Source organism: Gopherus flavomarginatus, chromosome 7 (genome assembly GCF_025201925.1).
Source record: "Gopherus flavomarginatus isolate rGopFla2 chromosome 7, rGopFla2.mat.asm, whole genome shotgun sequence".
Taxonomy (NCBI): domain Eukaryota; kingdom Metazoa; phylum Chordata; order Testudines; family Testudinidae; genus Gopherus; species Gopherus flavomarginatus.
The window spans coordinates 18,915,841-18,942,105 of NC_066623.1; the positions used below are offsets into that span (position 1 = coordinate 18,915,841).

Genomic DNA, 26,265 nt, shown 5'->3' on the forward strand with positions numbered 1-26,265 from the left:
CCACCCCATTAAAACTTAGTCTCCTGCTAAGACGCAGTCCTAATGCACCTTTTATTGCCCCTGACGTAATCTGCTGCGGCAGTCCATTTTACAAAACAGATGCTGCCACGAAGACCATTATTCCACTGGCCACCAGGGGAAGGAGAGAAGAAAGAAAACCCAAACTTTCAGCAGTTGGATCAATGACGTTTCTTACACCCTAAGAAGTTATCCAAAGCACAGACAGCTGTGACCAAGTTATAAACCAAGTTAAGCCCAAGTTATAAACCAGAGCACATCTATAGCATCCTTGAGGGCAAGAATCACGCATTCTGATTCCTTTTTCATTAGTGCTGTTTATTTCTTTAGACAGCATGGGATACTGGGGTATCATTCTGTCCCTATGCTTGAGTTCATCTGGGCATGCTGCCCTATTGTGAAGAATATTGTGTTTGTTCGTGTTCTCTGTTAAGTTGCCCAGAGACCTTGGCGCTGTGCAACCTCATGATGTGGATTTGGATGAACAACTCCTTAGCTTTTGACCCACCCCAGTTCCCTGACCCTCTCCTGAGTTTCAGCAGGTTTAAATGACCCTCACCTGAGTTCTGGGTTCAAATGAATTTACCTCCCTGATGTAAGTGAACCTCAAGCAAAACAGCACGAAAACAGGAGTAAGTGCTTATTTCACCTACTGTTGGACTGAAATGATAACCCTACCCATGTCTGCTCCAAGCTGAACCAGGGATCACTCAGAAGATTCATGCACCATGGTGATCTTTCAAAAACACTGGGCTCAGTTGCAAGATGGTAACAAAACTTCAAAGCAGGAAGTTTCACGTGGTTTGGGTTTTTATTGTAGATGTCTTACCCAGCTGCAATAGGGCACCTAAATATTAACCTGGCTAATATGTGACACTTAAGAGAAATCAGGATGAGGGTCAACAAAAGTAAAACTCAGCATTTAGAATGTGTATTATGGGCCAAATTCTGCTCTCAGCTACACAAATGCAATCTCACTGAAGTCACTGGTGCTGCATACCTGTTAACACAGCAGAATTTAACCCCACATTCTTCAAAGCATTGCACACTCATCAATCCTGTAGGAGAGTCTGAGGAGCCATATGTTAGGTGCTGTGGTTTATTGGTAATCGAGGGCAGAAGTGATTCTGTGGCACTCAAGTGAGCCTCTTCTGAGCAAGGTAGCGTCGATGCACTAATAAGCCTCACATTTCAATACCCAAAGGCATATTTTGTCCATTGATTAAGGAAACTTATCTTCACAAACCTCCCCAATCAATTCTGATAGATTAAAAATACTACTACTGCTAAGCTCTAGCAAATATTCTGATGACCCTGTCTGCTGGTAGCAAATGCTAACGTTCAGGCTTGGTTCCATTTTCCATTCTAAACCTCTTTTTAATTGGAGATGTCAGTGAGACAGGCCAAGAGGTGGGATTGCATGGCAAGAGACAATTTTGTCGTGGAGAGACAGAAAGAGATGTGTTTCTCCCCCTATTATATAGCAGGTTACTACTTCTGGCTGCATGGGCATGAATGCAGACAATTTGCTGATCTTAGCTGCACCGGTGGCAAGTTTTCTATTGGCATCTTCTAGTCCACCTAGATCAGGGTGGGCAAACTTTTTGGCCTGAAGGCCGCATCGGGTTTCAGAAATTGTTTGGAGGGCGGTTAGGGGAGGCTATGCCTCCCCAAACAGCCAGGCATGGCCTCGCCCCCACCCCCATCTGACTCCCCCCATCTAACACCCCCCCCCCGCCGCTTCTCGCTTCCTGATGCCCCCCCACCCAGGACCCCGGCCCCATCTACCCCTCCTGCTCTCTGTCCCCTGACCACCCCTGGACCCCTTGCCCCTAACTGCCCCCCGATCCACCCCCCGTCTTCCTTCTTGACTGCCTCCCCAGACCACTGCCCCATCTAACCACATCTTCTCCCTAACTGTCCCCCACCACCCCATCCAATCTCTCCCCTCCTTCCTGACTGCCTCCCCGGGACCCCTGCGCCATCCACCCCCCCTTCTCCCTGTCCCCTGACCGCCCCCGGAACCCCTGACTGCCCCCGGGTCAGGCCGGGATCTGCAGCTGCACTACTCCAGGAGCTCGCAGCCCAGAGCACTGCGCCCACAGCACAGTGAGCTGAGGGTGCGGAGGAGGGAGGACAGCGGGGGTGGGGCCGACGGCTAGCCTCCTGGGCCAGGAGCTCAGGGGCTGGGCAGAATGGTCCCACGGGCTGGATGTGGCCCGTGCGCCGTAGTTTGCCCACCTCTGACCTAGATCCTGCTACAGTTCTGCTTCTATTCAACCATTCTTTCCTATTTTCCTTGGGTCTCCCCCGTATCTACTGAAGCTCCCCATTACCCCTCTTTGACACCAGTCCTTTTCCCACAGCTCCTGCTAGGGTCTCCTCCAGCTGCCCAGCTCCTTTCCCCTATGCCCACATAGCTCCCACACATTTCTCCCCAAATCCCAATAGCTGCCTTCTCCTAATTCATCCCTCACCCTTCTTTCTGCATAACAATGCCCCCTTTCCATTGTCACTCTCACCCAAGCTTCTTCTGCCAAAAAAACCCCAAACTCCAACCACAACACACACTCCTTCTCAGGAACTACGGAAGCCAAGACAGTAAACAAGCTAGTCTTTTGCCATGGTAGAATGCTGAATGCAGCAGGCCTTTTTTAAAGCCTCTGTGGAGTCAACACGAAAGGAACTGCCCAATGGACTTACTGATCATGGTGGTTCCGCCAGCCAGAGCTGCTTTCGTTCCCTGGAAGAAGTCATCCACAGCAGTCATCCCCTTGTATGGCATCTGCAAGTGAGTGTGGACATCGATTCCTCCAGGGATCACCATCTTCCCATTGGCTTCTATGGTTTTAACTCCTCCAGGGACGATTAGATTGTCTCCAATTTGCCTGATGAGATAGTAATCAGGATGGTGAGCCATACACATATGAAACTTGACCACAATGTATTCTACCAATAACCTACCAAAAGTAGGGAAAACCCTCTATCAGTACAAGACAGCAGTGGACTTGAGACAATCTAAACACAGAAGATAGCAAGAATCTAAACCAATGTGAACAAGCTCTGCAGAAACCACCACACAAAGAGTTCATTCAACAGGACCCTTTAATGTATGAGTGACTGGGAAGGGCTAGAAGGGGTGAATGGTTTCAAAATCCCTAAATGCCAGCCCTTCCCCCAGTAAATATATTCACTCCCCCATTCCCACCCCTTAAGGCTCAAGTCTAAGGCTTACATCTTACAAAGCATGAGAACTCCTAAGAGCAATGATACAGTTGCTGGGCCAGCCCTGGGTTTGGAGGGTTTTGCCATTCCACTCACATCACAAGGTCCCTAAAGTAAACAAAGGCCTCTCTTACAGACATTGCTGGCTGCAGCTTTTGTGAACTCAAGTGTAGTTTTCAAGCCCAGTGTGTTCACCGTGCTTCAGTGAAATTAGGGAAGATGACTTCCCACTCAGGGAGATTCCCATTAGGCCCTGTCCTCCTTGGAGAGGAAGGACACCTTTGCTAACTGCAGTACTGCATTGTGGGCAAGGCAACTAAAATCTCAGTTCACTAAAAGTCCCCTCTAAGACTCTGTGTATCTAAAAACCCTCAACTATATATGTACCTAGAACCTAAAATGCTCCTTCACTTCTAATCCCTACAATCCTGGAACTCCATATCATATATCCAAATAACATTCCCCTCTCTAGATGCACCCAAAGTATAAAATCCTCCTCCCCACAGGCACCTCTCTCTCTTTTCTCCTATAAACTAGTGCACCTACACCTTAGTACTCCCTCCTCTATAAGCCTCACATATGCATCTCACTACCCTTTGCACATCCATTCCTGCTCCCAAACACTGCAGCCCCTACCCCTATAAGTCCTATATTCACCAATCCTCTTCTCACTCTGCCCCTATAAACTAGGATAAAAGACTGGCTGGCCTCATCAGGGAACTTTCAATCTCTTTGGTGTATCTGGAAGGGAAGTAAAATAGGACTATATCCCTGCTTCCTGCATTTCAGTGTCAGCCAGCCTAGAACACCTCTCGCACACCAGTACTGAATATTCGGTAAACACTACTTCTTTCCATGACTCCTTATGGCACCAAACCAGTGGTTAATAGGCTGCCTTTGCCTTCAGGCTTAAAACAGACATGAAAAAATGCCTCTTAAAAATTATTTTCCTACTGTAAGTTTTAAAAATACATTTCCATCAAGGGAAGGCTGAATATTTTCTTTGTATCACAGGGCAAGGCATGTTTTTTTGGAAGTGTTTAAGTTCCCTTGCTATGAACTATCCTAGGGCTTGCAATCCACCAAACTGGGATTTAGTCCCATTTCATATACTTTACACATTAGAACAATTTCAGCCTTTAAACAGTGGAGTCATTATTGTGCTCCATAACACACCCAGAAGCCAGATGAAAAGATGAGATTCACAGTTTTGCCTGAAATCTCTGAGAATTTTAAAGACGTAGGTTCTCAAAAGCACAGATCCATCCTCTTTAGCTCTAACAAATGGGATCTTGTATAATTAGGGAAAGTGTCATTCTTGTGACATAATCCTGCTGGATACTGGACAAAGCTAAAAGATAATTCCTGTTCCCACTGCAGTTAGATATCATCTCAGCATACAATGGATACTGTGTCATCAACGGATACTGTGTCATAACTTATCGGTTTAACTGAACTTTATTCACTGGGGTTACTGTGCGAACATGTCATGGGATCACACACACACTCCACTGAGTAAGGGGGAGGAATTCAGTGTCTCTCCAGGTGGGTAAGCAAACTACAGACTCCACCCAACCTGGACTGGCATACAATAGCCCACAGACCCACAATTCCTCCAGTCAAGAGGAAAATAGACTCCTGCCTCTAACAAAGAAGATAAGATAATATGGGAATCCGGTACATACTTTATGAGACCATCCTCCATGTAAATGTCAGCACAGAACGATTGGTCATCATTGACTATTCTGCCTCCTTTAATAAGAAGACGATCACTCTGTGGATGGAGAAATAAAGCAGTCATGAGTGTTAGAAAAATATATACTTGTCACTGCAAGGAGCCTTCTTACTGCAATACAGCTGTGCTTAGCACATATATTATTATCTTCTATATAACATATGCAGTGTGAATTAGTTTAGGTAATAAATTCTGACTGTTTAGCGATGTGCTGAGGAGAAGTAATGCCAAAGACTCGAAAATTCAGGTTGTATTAAGCTATTTCTGTATAAAACAGGTTTTCAGAAATAGAAGAGTGGTAAATAGTTTAATACAACCTGAATTTTCGAGTCTTTGGCATTACTTCACCTTAACATATAGGACGTAACAGATGAGTTACACAAAGCACATATTCAATTGTTGAGAAAGAACTCAATGCTTCCTAAACATAGCATGCAAATAATAAATATGCATATACTGTCCATACCATATACCAATATCTAATGTAAATTCAGCAGCAGTGCTGAAGTACTGGACTGATCTAATGCCCAACAAAATCAATGGGAGTCTTTCCACTGAATTTCACTGGGCTTTAGATCAGGCTCTGTGTCAATAATTGGCATAAAGTCATAAGAAACACATTACCATTTCTTGGGATATTTGTATATTATTAAACAAAGATTAGAAAGTTATCAAGATTGTGAAATAAACCCCAAAGCTCAAGGATGAAAGGTTTCTCTCTCTAGCATAATCAAGCTATTGCACAAGGGAAAAAACATCACCCTTTCAAAAAGTTACACTTATCTCTAGTTTTTCCCTCTAATATGCAAGTAAAATTCAGTGCTAGTGAAAGTTACAAGATAAGGTACAAGGTACAAGCCCTGGATGTGAAAGTTCTGCACTATTTACAGTACCTATAGAAGGGATTCAGCACTGTCTCCTCCCCCTCATAGTGCCTCTGCAGAGGACAGAGCGGTAGCTCAGTCTCCATAACCCATTCAATCCTGGGTTTCTGTTAACACTTCAAGACTGACGAGAAGTGCCAGCTGTGCTGGTGGTTTCTGTGATGTGGGTATGTGTGTCCAGTGGAAATGGGAGTAGAGTCTACCACACCCATTTCACATTCCACATAAGTAGGGTGACCAGATGTCCTGTTTTTAAAGGGACAGTCCCATATTTAAGCCCTCCTGCTTTTTAAAATGGACAAACTGTCTCATATTTTCTGTCTGTCCCTCCCACTCCCAATCAGTACTGGTGAGTCCTGCTGCTGACCAGATCCCTACTCGTCAGCCGCCTGCCCACCAGCAGTGAATGGGGCTGGGAGGGTCCAGTGGCCGAAAATGGGGGTGGATGTGCAAGGCTGGTGGCGGGGCAAAGATGCACCAGCTCTTGGCCAGCCAGGCTTCACTCCCATCCCATTTCTGGCTGGTGCTGGTTGCACGCGGCAGTGGCTCGTGGATGCAGGCAGGCTCCAGGCAGCAGCCAGTTATGTGTTGCCTCCGCGGCCCATCCTTTGGGCCTTTATGTCCTCTCCCTGCTCTCTTCCCCCTCCCCCCTGCAGCAGGGTGCATCCTGCTCCCAGCACTGTGCAGACCACCAGCCCCTGGTCACAGCTTCACCTCCCACCCCTGGAAGCGTGGGGCTGCTCCATCCCCTAGGCACCCTCCCCGCTGAGCCACCTCTCTGGCCTGGTTCGCTGAAGCCCCTGCAGTCAGGTTCCCTGGGCCCCAGTGCACAATCATCCTTAGGCCTTAACCTCTTCCTGCCTGTGCTGTAGCTGGAGGTGGCTGGGTTATGGCCAATAGCAGCCTGGAGGTGTTAGCTGCCTTTTGACACTATGCAGCAGCTAACATGCTGTCCTCCTGCCCCCGCCTGCAAAGCAGCTCCCATCCCTTCCCTCTCACACAGTGTCAAAAGGCTGCTGCTGGCCACAATCTGGGGAGTGCGGCATGTGACCCTGCATCAGTCCCTGTCCCGCCTGCATGTGTTGCCCCAGGAAGACGTGGAAGAGGCAGGTCCGTCCCGGGGCCCAGCCAGACATGGAGGACAGAGAGCAGCGGGCAGGGAGGGTCAGGTAGATCGGTCATCCCCCGTGTGAGAGATGTGTACAGGAGTGTGGGGGGGGGATGGGAGTGCCAACCCTCCCAGCGTGAACCCATAAGCCTTAAAGACAAGAAGGTAAACAAAAAGAATCCAACTACACAGTATTTCTTTTTAATAGGGCTCACTACACTTGATGTTAATTTGAATGTTTGTATGGCATAGTTCTGATTGATTGCTGTTGAACTCACTTGAATAAGTGTAATTTTACCAGGTGTCTCATATTCAGCATAGGAAATATGGTCACCCTACATATAAACCTCCAAGCAGCCCTTCTGTGGCAATGATGCTTGGTCACTGTATTGACTTAAACTGGATTTTAAAAAGTGACCTTGGAGGGGCAAGACTATGTGTTCCATTCCCCATCCATTGATTCATCAACACTATTGTTTCCTGTTACAAGTGGCATAAGACTTCTCTGAAGGTATATCGCATGTGTGTCTACAGAAGAGTGGAGGAGCATCCATGTTATAATCACTAAACACCCATCAGGGTATTAATTCAGAGGTCATCGTGAACCATTGCAGAGTTGAACAGATGTGTTCTGGGAATGAATTTATTTTAGAAGTCAGAAAATAAAAAAGTAGATTCACACACACACAAAGTCTGATTATGTGAACACATAGTTGTGCAAACAATGGAGGCCTTTGGTCATCCAGCACATTTACCTTGATTAATTCACTCACAACTGAAGCTATGTCTAAACTACTGTGGTAAGTCAACCTACGCTACACAACTCCAGCTACATGAATAACATAGCTGGAGTCAACGTACCTTAGGTCGAGTTACTGCTGGGTCTACACCACAGGGGGTCGATGGGAGAAACTCTCCCATCGACTTACCTTATTCTTCTCGTTGGGGGTAGAGTACAGGGATCAACTGGAATGCGATCTGCAGTCGATCTGGCGGGTCTTCACTAGACCCGCTAAATCAACCATTGGTGGATCAATCTCAGAGCGTCAGTCTGGGCTGTAGTGTAGACCTGCCTTGAGCCTCATCTCTCCATGGGATGGAAGGGTTATTTTCCCTGTCCCACAATACAGAAACCAGGGGTCACCCAACAAAATGAATAGGCAGCAGATTTAATATAAACAAGAGGAAATACATTTTCACACAATGCACAATTAACCGATGGAACTCATTGCCATGGGATGTGCTGATGGCCAAAAGTATAATTGGGTTCAACAAGAACTAGGTAAGTTCATGGGGTACAGGTCCATCAATGGTTATTAGCCAAGATAGTCAGGCAACCCTAAACCTCTGACTGCTAGAAACAGAGAGGGAAAGACAGGGGAGAATCTCCCCAAAATTTCCCTGGGCTGTGCACTGCCTCTGAAGTTCTGGTACTGGCCACTGCCAGTGATAGGATACTGGGCCAGATGGACCACTGGTCTGACCCAGTATGGCAACTCTTTTGCTCTTAAATACCATAATGAGACTGTAGCTATAGCAAAGCTGAGGTTGTTACTATACCAAAGCTGTAATGAAAATCTAACATGTCACAGCATCAAAGTAACAGCTTTTGTGCCTCTGTATTCCAGTGTATATTGATGGAAGAACTGTGGCTATCATTTTAAGCAGCAAAATCCAGTAAATAACAGTGTGAGTCAAAACTTAAGTTGGAAATCCTTGTCATTTCAGGGATCTGAATTAGGCCTTTTACAGCAAATTTCCCCAAGGCTTCCCCAAGTGTATTTACATATATACCCCTTTGGCTTTTACTCACAAAAATGGTTGTGTGCACAAATTTTGCAAACACGTTTGAGGCCCTTTTCAAACATGGCTACATGTTATTTCGATATACATAAACACTGAATTCACTTTGCGTTATTTTAAATGCTACTCGAGATAGGGGAAAAAAGACAAATGTATGAAACCGCCAGAATTTTACATGGGATGGTGATAGTTGTGCAATCAAGGTGGTAACAAGTCCAACGGCAGCACATGAGAGAGTTGGACTGAAACTACTGTGTCCGTTGGAACAGTTGGGATTGTCCCTGGAGAGTTAGCCAAGTCAATGGAAAGCACACAAGATCCTCCTACTGTTTGTGGATTATTGACACAAGACTGGTCTGGCTAGTAATATATCTAGATGGTAGATATATGAGAAAACAGCCTTTGGCATGGGCTAACTTGGCAGTTGTTTTAGCTCAAATGGAAGAGTCTTTGCCCATGGACACCGGCTTGCATAGCCTGTGGCCTACATTTCCACTTCCATCTCCACCGGAAAGGATGCTGTCCATGTTGGCAACACAAGCTCATGTGACCTGACATTATACAAGGGTTCCTTTTGGCTTGGTGGCATTAGTTTCTTTCTTCAGGGGAAGTATGTCCACAACAGTAGTAAGGAAAGACCTTCGAAAAAACAAAATATTAATGGGTTGTACAGGAAGGGCAAGTAGCTCTCAAGACCACAAACCTCAAAAGCTAATACTCTGGCCAACCTCTGACATTTGAGATAAGGATCAACCACCAACCTTAACTAATTACAGTTGAGTCTAACCAGCCCAGCTCCAGGGACAAGCAACGTGGATAACTTCTAAAGGTTTTTTTCTGGGGATGCCATACAGGATTTAGTCTTCTCAAAAGATACATGGGATCTAAACAGTCCCCTTCAATCATCAGGGTTTTTTTTTAAACTAATCTCCGAACCTGGCAATGTTTTTATCTGCCCCACCACTTTTCAAAACCCATCTCTCCCTTATTATACTCCCAACTCCACTCAGTACCAACAGCAGCATATTCCTCTATTTCCATTGATACGGAAGTAGTGTTTTAGTATCAGAGCCCCCAACCAATACTGACTGAAGATTCCATCTGCTCCCACCAGCCACGGTCATTCTGAACTCTCACTCACAGCCCTTCCTTTTACAGCAAGTTCAGACTGTCCTCCCCATATCTCCCCACCCCCAAACTCTTCTTAAGTTAATGAACTCTGGAAAGATCACCATAGTGATTGCAATTGGCGACCTAGCGTAAAATGAGAGAAATATCCTCCTAGGGGTCTCTTCTGCATGCAACAGCCAAAGCACCTGAGAGTGGATTGTTTGTACATTCTCAATCACTGCAAACAAGACAAAGAAACAGGGTGGGGAAGGGGTTTTAATGAACAACGCTGTGAACACTGACTGCACCTTCACTCTAGGTCCCAGAGAGAAAAGGCTTGGAAATTAGCCAAGGTTTTACCACACAAAGGCTCTCCACTATCGTATTGCCTAAATCCTTAATTACCAGCAGCTGAAATAGCCTCACCCCTCTCTGCACCCCAAATATGCAGCATTAAAATAGGCCATGAACTCACATCCCCCATGCAAGCTCAAACAGACGCAGACTGAAAGTGTACCAGCCCCCTACACCAAAATGGCCTTGCAGAGAGAGCTACAGCCTCCCCTGCTCCTTTTCACGGTTGACAAAGTTAGACAGCAGAACTAGGCATTTTAAAAGGTTCACCTGCTAGAGAGAGAATTTTGGGAGCTGGGGTGTGGTCGCAGGTTATATAAATAGCTGTACAGGCTGGCCCAATGGGAGCGTCTAAAGGGTCTAAACAAAAGATGGAAATGCAGCAGAACTGAGAGGGCAATCGAATGACTATGTGACCTCTCTTCAACAGCAGCAGGAGGTAAGGCAGTGGTTACAGCACTGGGCTGCAGTCAGGAGACCGGCTGTTACTGACTCTCTCTGCAACCTTGAGAAACTCACAACCTGACTTGGTGTGTCAGTATCCTCATCTATATAGTGAGGATATTACGGCTTCCCTCACCTCTGCAAACACTCAGTAATCTGTGGATACACCAACTAAATATTTAGTAACCAACACTGGTTTTGGCGAATAGCGTCAGGAAAGCCAAACATGGAGATTACTACTGTTATTATAAACATACATTAACTAAATGTTTATTTCCCATCTCTGCTGAGTCCTGAGTTCCACGCTGCTGTTCTGCTTGTATTGTAGTCTGTACAGTCCTAGCAGTTAATGACTGCGTATAGTAACCAGTGGAAAAGCAGAACTTAAACCTGATCTAATGGGTTTAGAATTTATACTAACTGCAGAAAAAATGAATGTCTGTCCCTAGGGCCCCAAGGCTCTGGCAGACACTGGCATGGCAAGGAAATTCCCACCCAAACTCTGCCTCCTACATTTCAGTCCCCACCAGCTTGGTGCACAGGGATGCACATAATGCAGTGGAAGAGCGTACATCAGCACACCCCCGGCACCTCCCACCTTATGTAGGAGTTTGGGAAGCCTCAGCTACTGCTCAGAACTGCTTGGCTAGAAGAAGTTCAGAGAATCTGGAATAATTAAAGTTATTAAAGAAATAAAATAGTTTTAAAAATTACTCATTTTAATTGCCAACAAAAACATGCAAAAATAAATAATCAACTGGAAAAAAAAATCTGGTGTCCTTCCTCCTGACCCCTCCCAGAACAGTTCTCCCCTCCTTGCATACACTAACAACTTGTCTACACAAACAAGCTAGGGTTGCCAATTTTGGCTGGACATATTTCTGGAGGTTTCATCACACGACAATCTTTAATTAAAGAAAATTAATCTTTAATTCCTGGAGATTCCAGGACAATCCTGGAGGGCTAACAACCCTTCAGCAAGCTGGGGTGTGAATCTATCCCATACTAGCCTGTCGCAGACTAATTGCCGATGGGCACCTTGCTGATGTGTGCTAACAGCTTGTTTAAGCACTCTGATCCAGTCCTCTGAAAACAGGACTAGCTCAAAGTGCTCTAACAACCTGTAAACACGTGTCAGTAGGGTACATACGGAGGGTTAGACCATGGCAGGCAGATGCAGGGTAGAATCACACCCCAGCTTGCCACGAACTAGTCATTCATGTAGACAAGCCCTATGGTTTCTCTCCTTGCATTATCTGTTATGGCCCGTTGTTCCTTCTTCTTTTTTTTTTTTTTTAAATGTTCCAGGTCTATTCTAGATTGTAGGAACATTCCTTCTTTACCTAAATGCCAAGCACACCCATGTACCTACCCAAATCAGCAACGAATGCTGGTGACTGTTTATATCCTGTCTAAAGCTGAATTTCCTAAAAGACAGGACAAAAAAAAATACTGATTGATCGGCATCCAGATGCCATCACTTAATACATACACATCATGATGCTGCTAAGATTTGTTGTAGCTGAGAGTATCACAGGCTCTGAGGTCCTGAATCTGCAGAGCTTACTTGGACAAAACTCCCATTAAAGTAGTGAATGGGAGTTTTGCCAGAGTCTGATCCACAGGATCAATTCCCATCCTAAGTGCTGTGGCTTAGCTGCGAGCGCACACACAGCCTGAGCCCCAGTGAAGTCAATGGGAGTCTTTCAGCTGGATTGTACGGGCTTTGGGTCAGTCCCATGAACGGAGATGTGTGCTGAGCACGCAGAGCACATGCCTGTGTATTGAGCACACATGCTAACCATTGTTCAGCTTTGGTAGGGTTTTCTGAAGGATACTGAACCCTCATTTCAACAGCTGCTGCTGGCAAGAAGCTACTCTGTGCTCAGCACAGCATACCTGGTAGCTCCTCCCTCCTGGAGCTGCATAACGTCACTAATATAGGTTAAAATAAAAAGCACAACATGATATGGACCAGCCTTCTCTGGCCTGCAAACCAAATGCAACTTCCCATAGTCATCCTAAGGAAACCTCAGCTGTGAGTGGAAGCCAGCTAAACTGATTACAGGCAAGTGAGGAGGGAAGCAAAACACAAGGTGGCATGGTCACTATTTGAAAAAATATTAAGTGGCCCCCTCCACTATAGGCAGTTCTCTGAAGAACTCTCTTCCCTCTTCTATTCCCCACATACGTGTTCAGTTCTGGTGGTTAAGAGGCAGGTGGCTATGGAAGAGCAGAAGGTTATAACTAAGGTCCTTCATTTCTGGTTTTTACTGATTTTTACTGAAAAAATCCCAGGTTTTATGACAGCTATTATTTGGTTTTTACCAACTTTCATCCCAAATTTGGACCACTCAAGTACATGAAAATCCTGATTATGTTAAGAAAATCCAATTAATTACATCAAGCAGATGAGTTTATATCAATAATAAATCAGTCTAAGTGTAAGTGCGAAGCTGCCTCCTAAAGGAAGGCAACGTCATGGAAGATACAGATATGCACACACATGCAGGCGCATATGTGTATGTACTGTTAAGATTCAGTCCATGAAATAAAGCATAGCATCAAACTGCTTTTACTTTCCAGACTCTTACAATTCTCTATTTGTTGCTTTTATTTCTGTCCTCCAATATTAAAAAAAAATGTTGATGCTAATTTTTGGCAGCAGTTTTCACCTAATTATTTTTGTAATAAACACCAATACATTCCCAGGAAATTATAAACAAAATAAAAACTGAAAACAAAGACCCGTGGTAATAATGCAGAGTAAGAAGATGGAGATTAGGTAAGTATATAGCTGCTTAGAAAGAGCTCAAGGGCATCCAGGTATCACCTGTTCTCTATAATTAGCAAGAGGAAGAAAAATCCTTCAATCAAATCTGAAAGGTGGCCAAGCTGCAGTCCCCAGAGACAAGGGATCTGGGCTTTGGAATGTGTCAGTGGGAAATTCAAAATTGCAGGCAATTGTTCGTCATCTATTTGTGGAGGCAGCCCACTCCATAGCTGACCTTATACTTTCAAGCAGGCAGCCAGCATTGGGGATTGTGGCTTTAGGCAGATAACCACCAAATTACGCAACATCCTAATTCAACCCAGCCAGGGTGTGTTTTGAGGGGCTCTGTGTCTAAACTGCTCTTCAGTTTCCACCATGTTTACAGGAGTCTGAGCAAGATGCAGGGAGGTGGTTCCTTTGAGTGAGCAGGTGAGAGGTCAGATTACTATGCCTTTCAGTTCTAAGCACTTGGAAAGACTGCATTTTACATAAAATAAGCCAAACACTGATGAATTGCTCAACAGGCACAGGCAGAATCTAGGGCTTTCCCTGCTTCTAATGGTTTAGGTTGAAATAATGATTTCCTAGGTCTTCCTAGATATTCAATGTCATTAAATAAATTCAGCTTATTTTGTTTTGCGGTGTTCCCTCTCTCGTTCCCCGTAGTGCTCAAGCTGCGGTCTGAGACCCAGACTGCCAGGCAAGGACTCTGGAGTTTGAATCCAGGCTCTGACACTGGCTCTCTGTGTGGCCTCAGGCAAGCTGCTTAACATCACTGTGCCTCACATCTGCACCCTGGAGAAATTACAGACCAGGGCCAAAGGGTAATACATTTTGAATCCAGATCCAAACTTTACCAGCATTCAAAGGGTGTTTGGATCAGAGGTTTTGAATCATGCTTATCTCTATTTATTCGCCTGTCTAACCAGGATATTTTGACAATGCATTAGTGTCAAAGCTCCATATATACATGTATATGTATCAGTGTACTAGCCCAAGCTGAGGTTACTTTGACTTTACCAGAAAACATGCCTATCTTTTCACCCTCTTCTTCCTTGAACTCATCAGATTTCCTTAGCTGTCTTCTTTATCCACACATTCCTTATAGCCATCAACCTCTATGCTAGACAATATTGCTAGGCTGTAGGATGCAGCTACTGCTGTTACCAAGCCCAGAGAAAAAATCATCAAATGGTTCTGAACTTAAAGACTTTTTGGTCATCATCTTTCCTCCCCCAAATAGTGAATGCAAACACAGATTAACAGCACACACTCCTTATAAGCACAGAGCAGGCCTGTCAGCACCTCGTCATACAGAGCTCACGTACAGCAGGTCTTGCAGACTGAAGCCTCTTTAGAATGGATTCTTTCAAAAAATAAAAACATATTTGACACCACCTGCCCAATGGCACCCAAAATAAATAAGGCATCAATGTTTTATGGTGACAATGACAATCTGGCTGGCTGGTACTGTGCCTAATGCACTCATCCTATAGTGCTGGGTACCAGAGAGAAAATAAGAGAAAGAAGCGAGTGAGACACAACTGAAAAGAGAGAAACCGCAACTGGAGAAGTCTTAGGACAGACAAAAATGGGACACCCCAACACAGTGTCTGTGACTGATCCAGTTGTCTAAGGGCCAGGTTCTCAAAAGTGCTCTGCCCCCAGCAGCACTCAGAGCTGTGACGCTAAGAGCCAGATTTCCCAGACAGCTCAGCGGCCAAAGTGCTGAAGGATCTTTTGAAAGCGTGTCTCCAACTGCGATTCTGAGCTCTTGCGACAATCTGGCTGTAAGTGCTGTCTTCTGAAAGACAAGCGGAACATTGAGACAAGGCCAGGGAAGGGGATAAGCCAATGGGTCTACCACAGAGCTAAGAACTAAGTGGAGATGTGACTCTGTAATGCATGACAGCATTTACACAGCATTGTAATAAATGTGGGTGACGATTTAGAAGAGTCAGCATCAGATACAGTCTCTGTTCCAGAGAACTTGCAGTTGCTAACCTGCTCTGATAATAAATCTATTACATGAACTTCATATTCTTAAGTGTATAGTTGCTCTTCTCTCATCCATACCCTTAAAACCAACAATAAAAAATAAAAATAAATACCTCTCATTCGGATTAGGGGCATCATCTTAATGAGTCCCCCTCCAGAGGAGAATGTATCATTTAAAACTAACAGATCTGGTTAGCAACAAGACTCAGCTTTGTGGCAAGTAACTTATCAGAGTTTATCCTGTCCAGCTAAAAGGGGCTCTGTCCAGATTCGCTGGAGCCAAAGATTAATCTATATTTAGAATCTGATGGGGAAATATAAATGTCAGGTCAACTGCTAAGAAATTGAATAAAAGCTTGGTGGCCACCATTTGTGTGTGAGATATGAAAATACCACCCCACCCTCACCTCCTTACTCCTGCAGCAGTTCACTAACACCACACAATTAGCTGCTCCAGAGCCCATTAACAATGCTCCCAATGACTTCAACAGGAGCAGAAGCAGAGTTACTTGTTCTCTTAATCTGTGCAGGTAGTTTATCACTGCAGCACAAATATGCTACATGAACTGACGTGCTTGCTGGACACATTCATCTCATGGAAGTAGTATGTGGGTTATGGGAAAGGGAGCAGAGTGTTTAATTCTTCGCTTCAAACAAAGGACAGTAAACGAAAAATAAGAACTAAAAACAACCATCTGACAGCATCATTCTCTTGAGCTGTCTGGGCTCCAGTTTTGAACATTTCTTTTTTAAACAGTAACAAAAGAATCCCTACAAAACACAATAAGGTTAAGTGGGGAAAGAACTGGAATTTTAAAGTTCTAGGTTTGCAACCTAAGGGTCAATCCTGCTAACACTTGCTACCAAACCTACCAAATGTTCACTCCTAAGTGTCAGAAGAATAAGGACCTGGGCAAATGACACAGGAAGGGACATTATTTTAAAAAAAAAAAAATCCCAAACACTTGTCCCAATCCTGAAATCAGACCCACACAGGCAGACCTATGCAGAACCCCACTCACTTAGAGGACTTCATTGCAATGACATAAGGATAAGCCTTCCAAGATCAGATTGCAGGACTGGATCTGTGATTTTTATCTTAACCACGTCCTTATAAATTTAATCTGACTTGTTTTCCCAGCAGGCCCCTGGGATTCATTCCTTCTAGAAAGGGGAAGGACAGTCAATCAGTGAGAGGGGAAGACAAGGCAGTTACAGGTGGAAGAAAAATGATTCCTACACGCCTCACTCCACTGACTTGAAAATATAAAGAGAGACAAATGACTGCTACATAAATAAGGGGATGAAAAAACTTAAAACCATTAAGGGGGGATTTTATTATAATATTAGTGGATAAAATGATGACAATCTGAGGAATGATACTTTTTTTTTTTATTTAAATGGTCATTTTGTTGCAGATGTGAAGGGCTGCTCATTGCTAATAACTGCTAATGACCCTAATGACTTTATTTGTATATTATATGCTAGAGGATGAATGAGGCCTCAATTAAAAGGATACAGCTTTATCTGGGGTTCGTCCTGGGCGCTGGAGCCAGACATTCTCCCCATATAAATGAGAAAGAGGAAGATCTGCATTAGCTCCTATCCATTAGAAATGACCTCACGTCTATGGGCTCTGGAATCTGTTTAGATGTCCAGATGTAAGGGGACTTGTAGGGGGGAGGAGGAGAAACTGAAACACTTTTGAGGAAATGGGCCTGAGTAATGGCCGGGCTTCTGCAGCCTGTTCACTCAGAGCAGCCTCGGATTACAATAAAGACACTGTTCACCCTGCCAAAGCTCATTTGTGCTTTTCCACACCCACTGAGTCTCCATGCCAGCCAGCGTCAGGCTGCAGCACCAACCATTGTTGGCCAAAGGACATTTATCTGCAACATGCAGAGAACTGTGGAGAGAGTATGGTCATGGGGTTACATGGAGGAGACCAAGAGTCTGGATTCCTGGGCTCTCTTTCAGGCTCTGCTAGACTTGGGACAAAAATGCACTTCTCTGCTCTGTAACCTTAGTTTAGTACCCTGTGAAATGGGGATACGGATAGATCTGTGGAGAGGTGTTGAAAGACTTGCTATTTGTAAGGCACCATTAGATCCTCAGACGTAAGGGCTCTGCAGGTCATTTTGTCAGTGGCACAGCCCTCTTGTCACAGACTGTTGCACATCTCACTACCTGACTGCAGGCACAAGTATGTGGCCTAATTTTCGGGAGCTGCTGCACACTCATACATCCCACTGAAAGTCAGTGACAGAATCTCTGAAAACTAATCCTATAACAAGCTTTGCACAACAAGTTCCAAGTGCATTTCTTTTGCAGGCACAGACTATGCACCCAACCCTGGCTGGATCTAAGCTTGGCTCAAAGTTTCCTCCTAATGCAACTTTGCCAAAATCCTTAGTGAGACAGTAAACATCTCACTCCTCAATTCCTTTATCCTTTTCCTGCATTCTTGACATTGGCATTTTTGACTGAGGTAATACATTATTTTTTTAAAATAGTTACATTCTATCATGTCCATACTCAGCTGATGTTCCAAAATATTGGGTATGCAAGTAATGCTTCACAGCATGATGCTGTATGGACCAGAGGAAGCAATTTCAGAAAGGCATGTTATCTTTAGACAGGTATAGCAGCACTCACTCTGTTTACAAGACACAAAAGCATTGGTAAGCATTCCATGGAAGCAGATGTGTGGCTTTAAATTCTCCTCTCATTAAAGCAGCAATGGTAACTAAGATGTTCTTGCACCAGTGGTTTGATGTCCCCCTCTCATACCAGTGAATCCCAGTTTTGTCCCCTCCTACTTATACAAGAGCCCAATGAGTGCCATGATTTGGAACTGTAGGGGTGGTAAATACCTATCTACCTCAATAATTCTCATGCTATTTTCTACGGGACATGGGTGGTGTAGGGTAAATCATAGCGGCTGGCAGTCTGCAAAGAGCTGGCTGGTCACATGCTGTGGCCCTTTTGCTTGTTTCCGCATGCTAAATCACAATAAAGAGGCTAAACACAGGTTTTCCACATATGCAATTGTTGCAGTTGCCATAAAAGGTGTTAACGCAATCATGAATGGGGGGACAGGTGGTACTTGCAGTTGTGAGTGGAATGGGACTGGCCACAAGACAAGCTATCTAGTACAACCTGGTCCATAGTACGAAAAAGTTTGAGAACCCCAATCTATGCTATCTGGAGAGGAGGATGGAACTAGCAGTCAAAGCACAAGACTGAGAATCACGACATCTGGATTCTATCCATCACTCTGCTAAATACTTACTGCATGATTTCAGGCAAGTCACTTCACCTCTCTAGGCCTCAGTTTCTCACTCAGCAAAATGGGGATAATAATGCTTACCTACCTCCTAAGGGGAAGAGGAGTGAATTATCTTTCTCTAATATCTAAAGATAATATGGGGGAAGGAGGTGACCAGGAGCATCTCTGCTCATAGAAATTCAGGGGCTGAGATTACTGTCTCCTGACCTGGGGTCCAAGATTTGTTACTGACATGAACTATAAGCTCCTCATGGCAGGGAAGTCATTTATTATTCTCTAAAGTGCCCTCAACTTCTATGGCACTGTATAAGCTGCAGCACTTACAGTCCTGACACAGTAAGTAATATTTCTGGATGAGCCAAGAATTATCTGATACTTCTCCAGCTGCTCCGTGTTTGTCCCCACATCCTATACAACAGACACTCTGGGCCCAAACAAATCAACTGCTCCAGGTCTCCCTGTGGTCCCTCTTCAATGTGCATCAAGCTTTAGCCATCTCTATCATCTCGACAATCCATTTCTATGCAGTCCTTCCAGCCCATGCAGATACATACTGTACATACACTTCACTGACCATCTACCACTCAAACGCTTGACTCCTCCATTGCACTGGATTCCTTGCCTATCAGCAGTAGCCCTTGGAAACAGATTCACCAGGAAAACTCTGGGCCTCCTAGAAAATTATACAGTCGCTAACAATAATAAAATGGTCAATCCAAGGGACAGTTTATGCTGCAATTTTGCTGTTTGACATGGGGGAGGAACCAAAGGGCTGAGGAAGTACACAGAGTCCCACAACTAGATCCCTTTGATTTCCCAGTGCTTCTAATTCCGAGGCACTGTATAGCCTCTAAATCCCAACACATCCTTCAGGACAAAAGCCACTAAACCAAGTTTCCTCCTGCCCGTTGCTAGTGATTAGTGAGGGAACAGCTCAAGCCACTGCATTCTTGAGAGATACTGTGCTATGCACATTATTCTCTCTCTCAACATATCACATTTCTCATGCCCAAGACTCCAAGTGAGCTACCTTGGAGTACTGACCAATAGCTGCATTTGCCTTCATAGCCACAGCATTCACGTGATCTTAACTGTAATGACAGAAGATACTTTGGGCTACTTCATTTCCAAATGGTGTTATACAGCATCAAATTCTATTCTGATAAGATGTGTAACTCCACTGGTGACCACTTACACATAGATGCTGCTATGCGCCCTGGTGAGACAAATTTGGACTCTTAAAAAAAAAAAGGAACTTATAAAGTTATTGAAAGATGATATGCAGCAGTGACCTTGACTATAGTGGGCCGCAGCCCTCATCAGCTAATGGAATGATTGACCAAGCTCATTTCTCCCTGAGAACAGAAGCAGTTGAGAGTGGAACTCCCAACCAGAGATAAGAAATGTGCCTACATTCATTCCTTCATTGCTTCCTCTAGAGCTCAAGGAACTTTCCCTGGTACAAGGACACCTGAAATCAAGAACTTCAGAGATAGTGCCTCACTCCCTTCCACCCCAAATAAAGGCTGGGATTGGCTTTCAAGAGAGGACAGAAAAGCAGAGTACTGGAGAGCAAAAATACTGCAGTAATTGCAAAGCTTTAAAAGTGGCCAAGAGGGTTACTAGGAAAAGAAAGTCAAATGGCGCAATCACAAGTGACCATAGCCTTTAAAGCTTCAGTAGTTTGATGTAAGGATTTAGTGGAAGGAAAAATGTGGCACTGTGAGATTAATAATGAGTGAGACCCTGTTCTCAGTAGCAAAAATTCCTATTGAATTCGGGAGGAGCAGGCCCAGCATATGTAAAGTACTTTGAGATCCTCATATAAAAGGTTGCAGAAAAAGAGCAAAGAGTTCTTTTAAATTAAAGACAAATTTCCTCTGTGCTATGTTCTTTTTAATGTCTTTCAGACAGGATTTTGTCTGCATTTGGATGTTAAAGAAAATATTTTAGCTCTCAAATAGAATTCTCCTCTTTCATCTTACAGTCAGAATCACTCCCAGTAGGAAAGCAGAGTTATACACAATTCAGGAGGAAAACAAAATATCAATGAGGTGGCCAGCTGTATAGCCCAGGATCATCTTCACAGGAAGAACGTGCACACAGCCTCCCATTTTCCTGTAGTCCAGAAACAAATGAACCCACAACAGAGATAGAGGCTGTGTCCCAAAGAGGAAGTAGCAGGATAGATTAGAACATGAAAAATCCCATAGAAAGCCTAGCATCTGGAAGTGTTGACAGGACTCCCATGCAGAAGGCTTCCTGTGGCTTCAGAGAAAACATGTCGTCCAAGCCTCTTTCTCTTTCCTGAGAAGTGGCATGATGAAGGCACTCTGAGAGTAGGTGTGGTCACCCTGTGCTACTGCATAGAGCTTCAGACAGTGAAACTGCTGCACCTGATGCAGCAGATAAAGGAGCAGTATATATCGAGTAATTTAGCTGATAATGTTTTACATTTAGATAATACCTTGCAGTCTCTGGATGAAAAAAAGCTACTGTGACTGTAAAACACACTCTGTTGTTTTGAACTTGCCTAATATACATACCTCTTAATTGCATTGATTTTTAAAACCATTTGAAGACAATAAGAATTAGATTACATACAAAGACATTTACATACACACCAAAAGTGTTTTAATACATTAAATAATCTAAATTATTCTGTAACACTCAGGAATCGTAGTCTATACTGCTATGAGTATCAAACAGATACCATCTCTATATGAAGTCTCCATATCATTATCCCCTGCAGCCCTGGACAAGTTTCATAATAGATGGCATTTAAAAAGATAGAGAGGCTTGATGCTATGCGAGTCTGTCACTGTGTTTATAACTGTACCCTTCAGTGAAACTGCTTTGGAGACTATAACACCTTAGTGAAATTGTTGGGTTTCTCCCAGTGAAATTTACAAGCTTGCAGCGACAAAGACTTGCTCCTTTGAGAAGCTCAAAGGTACTAAAATGTGCTTGCTCACATGCCATAGACGTCATTAAAATTCATATACGAACACCAACACAGATAAAGATGTTCTATATCCAAGGCTCTCTCAGGTAGGCTAACAAAACAAAAGGCTCTGATCAATAAAATGTTCTGAATCAATGTAATTTATGAACAAATAAAAAGGTAGTTTAGAGAATTAATTATTTAAACAAGTATATTTAAAGGCCAGGCATCTGCAAAGACTTTTTTTTCCATTTGCTTATGCTTCCTTTGTCTGCCTTACAAAGATGGAGTAACCTCCCATTTCCCCAATACACCCCCCATACCACAAAGGTTTAATTAAATTCACTGGAGACAAAGCACAGCTGCACTCCTTGCATGCATTTAAGCCAGTAACAATAAACCCCAGCCAAGGCCTACTGGAGACCAAGAGAGTACCCTTACCACAATGCATTTCATTGCATAGACAATAAATCAGGGTGGGATATTTATCCACTGGAAAGGCACTTACAGGGCACAGCAAGAGGGATGCAGCTACTGAGTCTGATTATTACATTTCATTGCATTTTTTCTCCCACCCTGCCCATCTGACACCTACCCCATCTCCCCCAACACAAAAGATTTGTAGTGCATCTATTTAGTTGCAAAGGAGGGGGGAAATTGCTGCTTTTATTCTTCATCAGTTTGGCGACGTTCCTTATTTTTAAATCATGACTTTCGCTTCTGCAGATGAATCAGTTCCTATTTTCACCTCATTTGCACCAGCAAAGCACATGATGCACCCATATATGCAGTAATGAAAAGAAACTGCAAAAGAGCAAGAGGGAAAAGCCTGTCTCTGCTCAAGATAAGGAGTGACATAATCACAAGATAGCGATCAAATTGTTTCCTTACTTAAAAATCCAGCCCAATCTCTGAATTGAAAGGTCAATTTCCCCCCAGTTCATTTTTTTCCTCGTCCAAAAAGACAACGGCTGTCCAAAGAGAAAGGAAAACACTGCAAAAGCCTCTTGCTCCTATGCAGTGGGTGGGTGGGTGAGGAGGGGGACATACACAAGTTCCATTAAACTGAACGTCAGTTAATCCACCGCACACAGATGCACAACCAGGCACAAACGCACAATCCCTTTTGCTAATCGCAGGGGTGAGTCGACTGCAACACAGTTTGCAAAGCGACCATCGGTTTGTGCCATGCATGACAACTGCCTTTAGTCCAACCAACGGGAAGTGGTGGGCACCGCAAATGGGTTTCACTCCAAGGAAAATCGTTTGCCCCCGATAAAAAAATGCAGGATTTAAAATTCTCTCCCCAACTCTTTGCAAGCTGCAAGATTTACTGCCCCAAGAATACCCAACAAGTAAAGATCACATTTTGCACTGGATCCTTTCGAGCAATACGGGGACAGGGAGGGAAGCAGTGATACAAAACATACAAGAGGAGGAACAGGGGAGGCGTGGGGTGAAGAGGAGTAAGGCACTCACTGTTATCCTGGGGATGTTCTTCTTGCCTTGGTAGGACATGGTGATCTCCTGCCGCAGGGACAGACCCGGCGCCTACCCTCCAACCTGAGCCCCTTTTGCAAGCTGGCGTCTGTCTAGACCGGTGCTTTGCCCAAGATCAGGTGGAACAAATGATGCTTCGTGTCCCCCCCTTCCTCTCTCTCCCCCCTTTTCTTTCTCCTTCTGTCTTCCCCCCCCCCTTGTTTTACACAATAGTCAATCCTCACACACACCCCTTTTTCCCCGTGCCAGCTGGGACCCTGTGAGACACGAATGGCTGATCAAGCGGCTCCTCCCTCCCTGAGTCTCTCCCTCTATTGATTTTTTTCCCTCTCTCTGCTTGTTTCATTTGCCTCACCCACTTTGCGCAGCTGCTGCGGTGAGGCGCGGCGGCCGCCAGGGGGAGCAGCGAGAGGCCTGAGCCCGGAGCTGCAAAGGAGGGCGGGGGCAGAAGGGTGGGTCCACACAAAATCCCCAGGGATAAAGCTGCAAAGAGAGAGAACTAGCCCGCTAATCCCTAAACACCAACGCATAAAACAGACCAAAGAGCAGCGGTAGCGGCTGGATTCTCATCTGTTATGCTCATCCCTCCCTTTGCAGAGGAAGCTGCATCTTTTCCCTTTCACCTAGACCTAGCAAAATCCCTTGTGTTCCATTAGCAGATGGCTGGCTGCACCCTCTCTGCTGGTCCTTGACTCTCCATGCACAGGATTTGAATCCATTTGCAATGCTAAATTAAGGTATGTAGAAGAGGGGGGCATATGTCCTTGATATTAATGCAGCAGGAATTGTTTTGTCCCAATTTGTTAACAAGCCTGTGCATCCAGGGACAGCTTTAGCAAGTGCGGGGCCTGATTCGTACTCTCCTGGCAGCACTGCGGGTCTTCGGCGGCACTTTGGCAGCAGGTGCTTCACTCACTCCGGGTCTTCGGCGGCACTCAGGGACCCACCGCCAAAATGCCACTGAAGACCCGGAGCGAGTGAAGGGCCTGCCGCCAAAATGTCAACGAAGACCTGGAGCACTGCCGGGTGAGAAAAAATTAAAAAGGCACTGGTGCAGGGCCTGATTCCAGGGAATCAGGCGAATCGGCCTAAAGCCGGCCCTGTGTGCATCTATAGGATGTGGGCAGGGCCAGCTCTAGGCTTTTTGCTGCCCCAAGCAAAAAAAACCAAAAAACCTCCGGGAGCGTTGTCAAAGCAAAAAAAAAAAAAAAGTGTCCAGAATGCCTCCCCTCAAATTGTGCCACCCCCCATGCATGTGCTTGGTTTTTGCTGGTGCCTAGAGCCTCCTCCCCAGTATCTCTGTCCCTTGTGCATTTAATCCCGTCCTTTAGGCGCCATCCCAAATATATATTTATTAAGTGAACATTAGGGCATGTCTTCACAGAATCTGAAAGCGAGCCTCGCAGCCTGTTTCTGTGGACTCACCCTATGGGGCTTGCATGCTAGCTGGCTACAAATAGCTGTGTAGACATCGCAGTTCTGGATCTCCAGCCTGAACGGCAAATTCTACACAGCTATTTTTAGTGCAAGCCCCCTTAGCACAAATCTGTGGAGCCAGGCTCGCTCCCAGCTGCAGTGTAGACACTCCCTAAAGGCCTGGTCCGAAGCCCACTGAAGCCAATGGAAAGGCTCGCATTTACAGTAGAGCCTCAGAGTTACGAACATCTCCAGAATGGAGGTTTTTCGTAATGCTGAATGAAACATTATAGTTGTTCTTTCAAAAGCTTACAACTGAACATTACCTTAATATAGCTTTGAAACTTTACTATGCAGAAGAAAAATGCTGCTTTTACATTTAACACAGTACTGTCCTGTATTTGCTTTTTTTTTTTTTGGTCTCGGCTGCTGCTTGATTGTGTACTTTCAGTTGCAAATGAGGTGTGTGCTTCACTGGTCAGTTCATACCTCTCGTGTTCAAAACTCTGAGGTTCTACTGTACCTTCAACAGGCTTTGGATCATACCTGAAATTTTTCCCCTTTGCTGACAGTCCCTAGCTCCGTGCTCTGAGGGCTGCCCAAGGCAGGGCGTTTCCTGTGGAGGGTTCCACCTGTAGAATTCAGGTTCCACCTGTACAGCTTATCACGCCTAGCCCAGCAGTTCTCAAACTGGGTCCCGACCCCCTTTGAGGTCGCCAGGGCTGGCTTAGACTTGCTAGGGCCCGAGGCTGAAGCCTAAGCCCCCAGGCCGAAGCAGGACTCAGGTTGCTGGTCCCTGGCCTGGGGCTGAAGCCCTTGAGCTTCAGCTTTGGCCCCCTACCAGGAGCAATGGGGCTCAGGCTTTGGCCCTCCTCCCTCTGCAGGGTAGTGGGGCTTGGGCAGGCTCAGGCTTCGGTCCCCCCATCTGGGGTCATGAAGTAATTTTTGTTGTCAGAAGTGGGTCACATTGCAATGAAGTTTGAGAACCCTGCCCTAGCCAGTCACTGGGATATTTGTTATGATTGGTTGGATCAGCACAGGGAAAGGCTGTGGGGCTTTTTGTGGGGGCTACTGCAGACAGTTCCATATTGGCAAGCTCTCTGTGGGGTGAACTCTGACTGTACTGATTGCAATGGTGAAGGCTTAGAGGATCAGACTTATAAAAACTTTGTTGCACTTCATTTTTTGCCTAGCCACCATGGGGATGGTAGGGTTATCAACTTCAAAATGCAAAAAAAACCCGCACCTGCTCCCAGCACAAGGCAAGCCCACTGCAACTCCAACCACAAGGCAACTGGCAACCCACTCTCTTCAAGGGCCACTTCTAGTATCTAGACAGATAACACATAGAGATAAGATTGATAACATTGCAGGTCTCCTCACCCTCATGTGACTCAAACCCAATCTCACACTGCCCACCGTGCACTTGAGTGTTGGTGGGCAGACAGTATTGTGTTTTCAGCAGTTTTGATCTGTTTTCGCTTAAACTGTGGAAGCGGGAACACTGCAGCATCTTTAGCCAGGCACAGAAACTTTAACATTAGATATCCCAGTGTCTTGTGGTGATAATGCAAATCTTTAGACCCACATAAAACATGGACAGATTAAATTATTTTTCTGGCAAATCTATAGAAAAACCAGGCAGGCCAGTCAAATACCAGCCA

General features: G+C 44.9%; 1 protein-coding gene across 3 annotated transcripts in view; it reads right to left on the reverse strand.

Moving 5' to 3' along the window:
- Positions 1 to 26,265, reverse strand: part of DPYSL3 (dihydropyrimidinase like 3) — a 196,319-nt gene that overhangs the window by 26,912 nt on the left and 143,142 nt on the right. For 2 of the 3 annotated variants that reach the window (XM_050962663.1, XM_050962665.1), the window contains exons 2-3: positions 4,929 to 5,017; positions 2,722 to 2,906 (exon numbers count right to left, since the gene is read on the reverse strand). In XM_050962663.1, the coding sequence (XP_050818620.1) occupies positions 2,722 to 2,906; positions 4,929 to 5,017 (274 nt within the window). Of the gene's footprint in view, positions 1 to 2,721; positions 2,907 to 4,928; positions 5,018 to 23,164; positions 23,345 to 26,265 lie in introns of those variants that run through there. The other variant, XM_050962664.1, reaches the window with a different exon arrangement.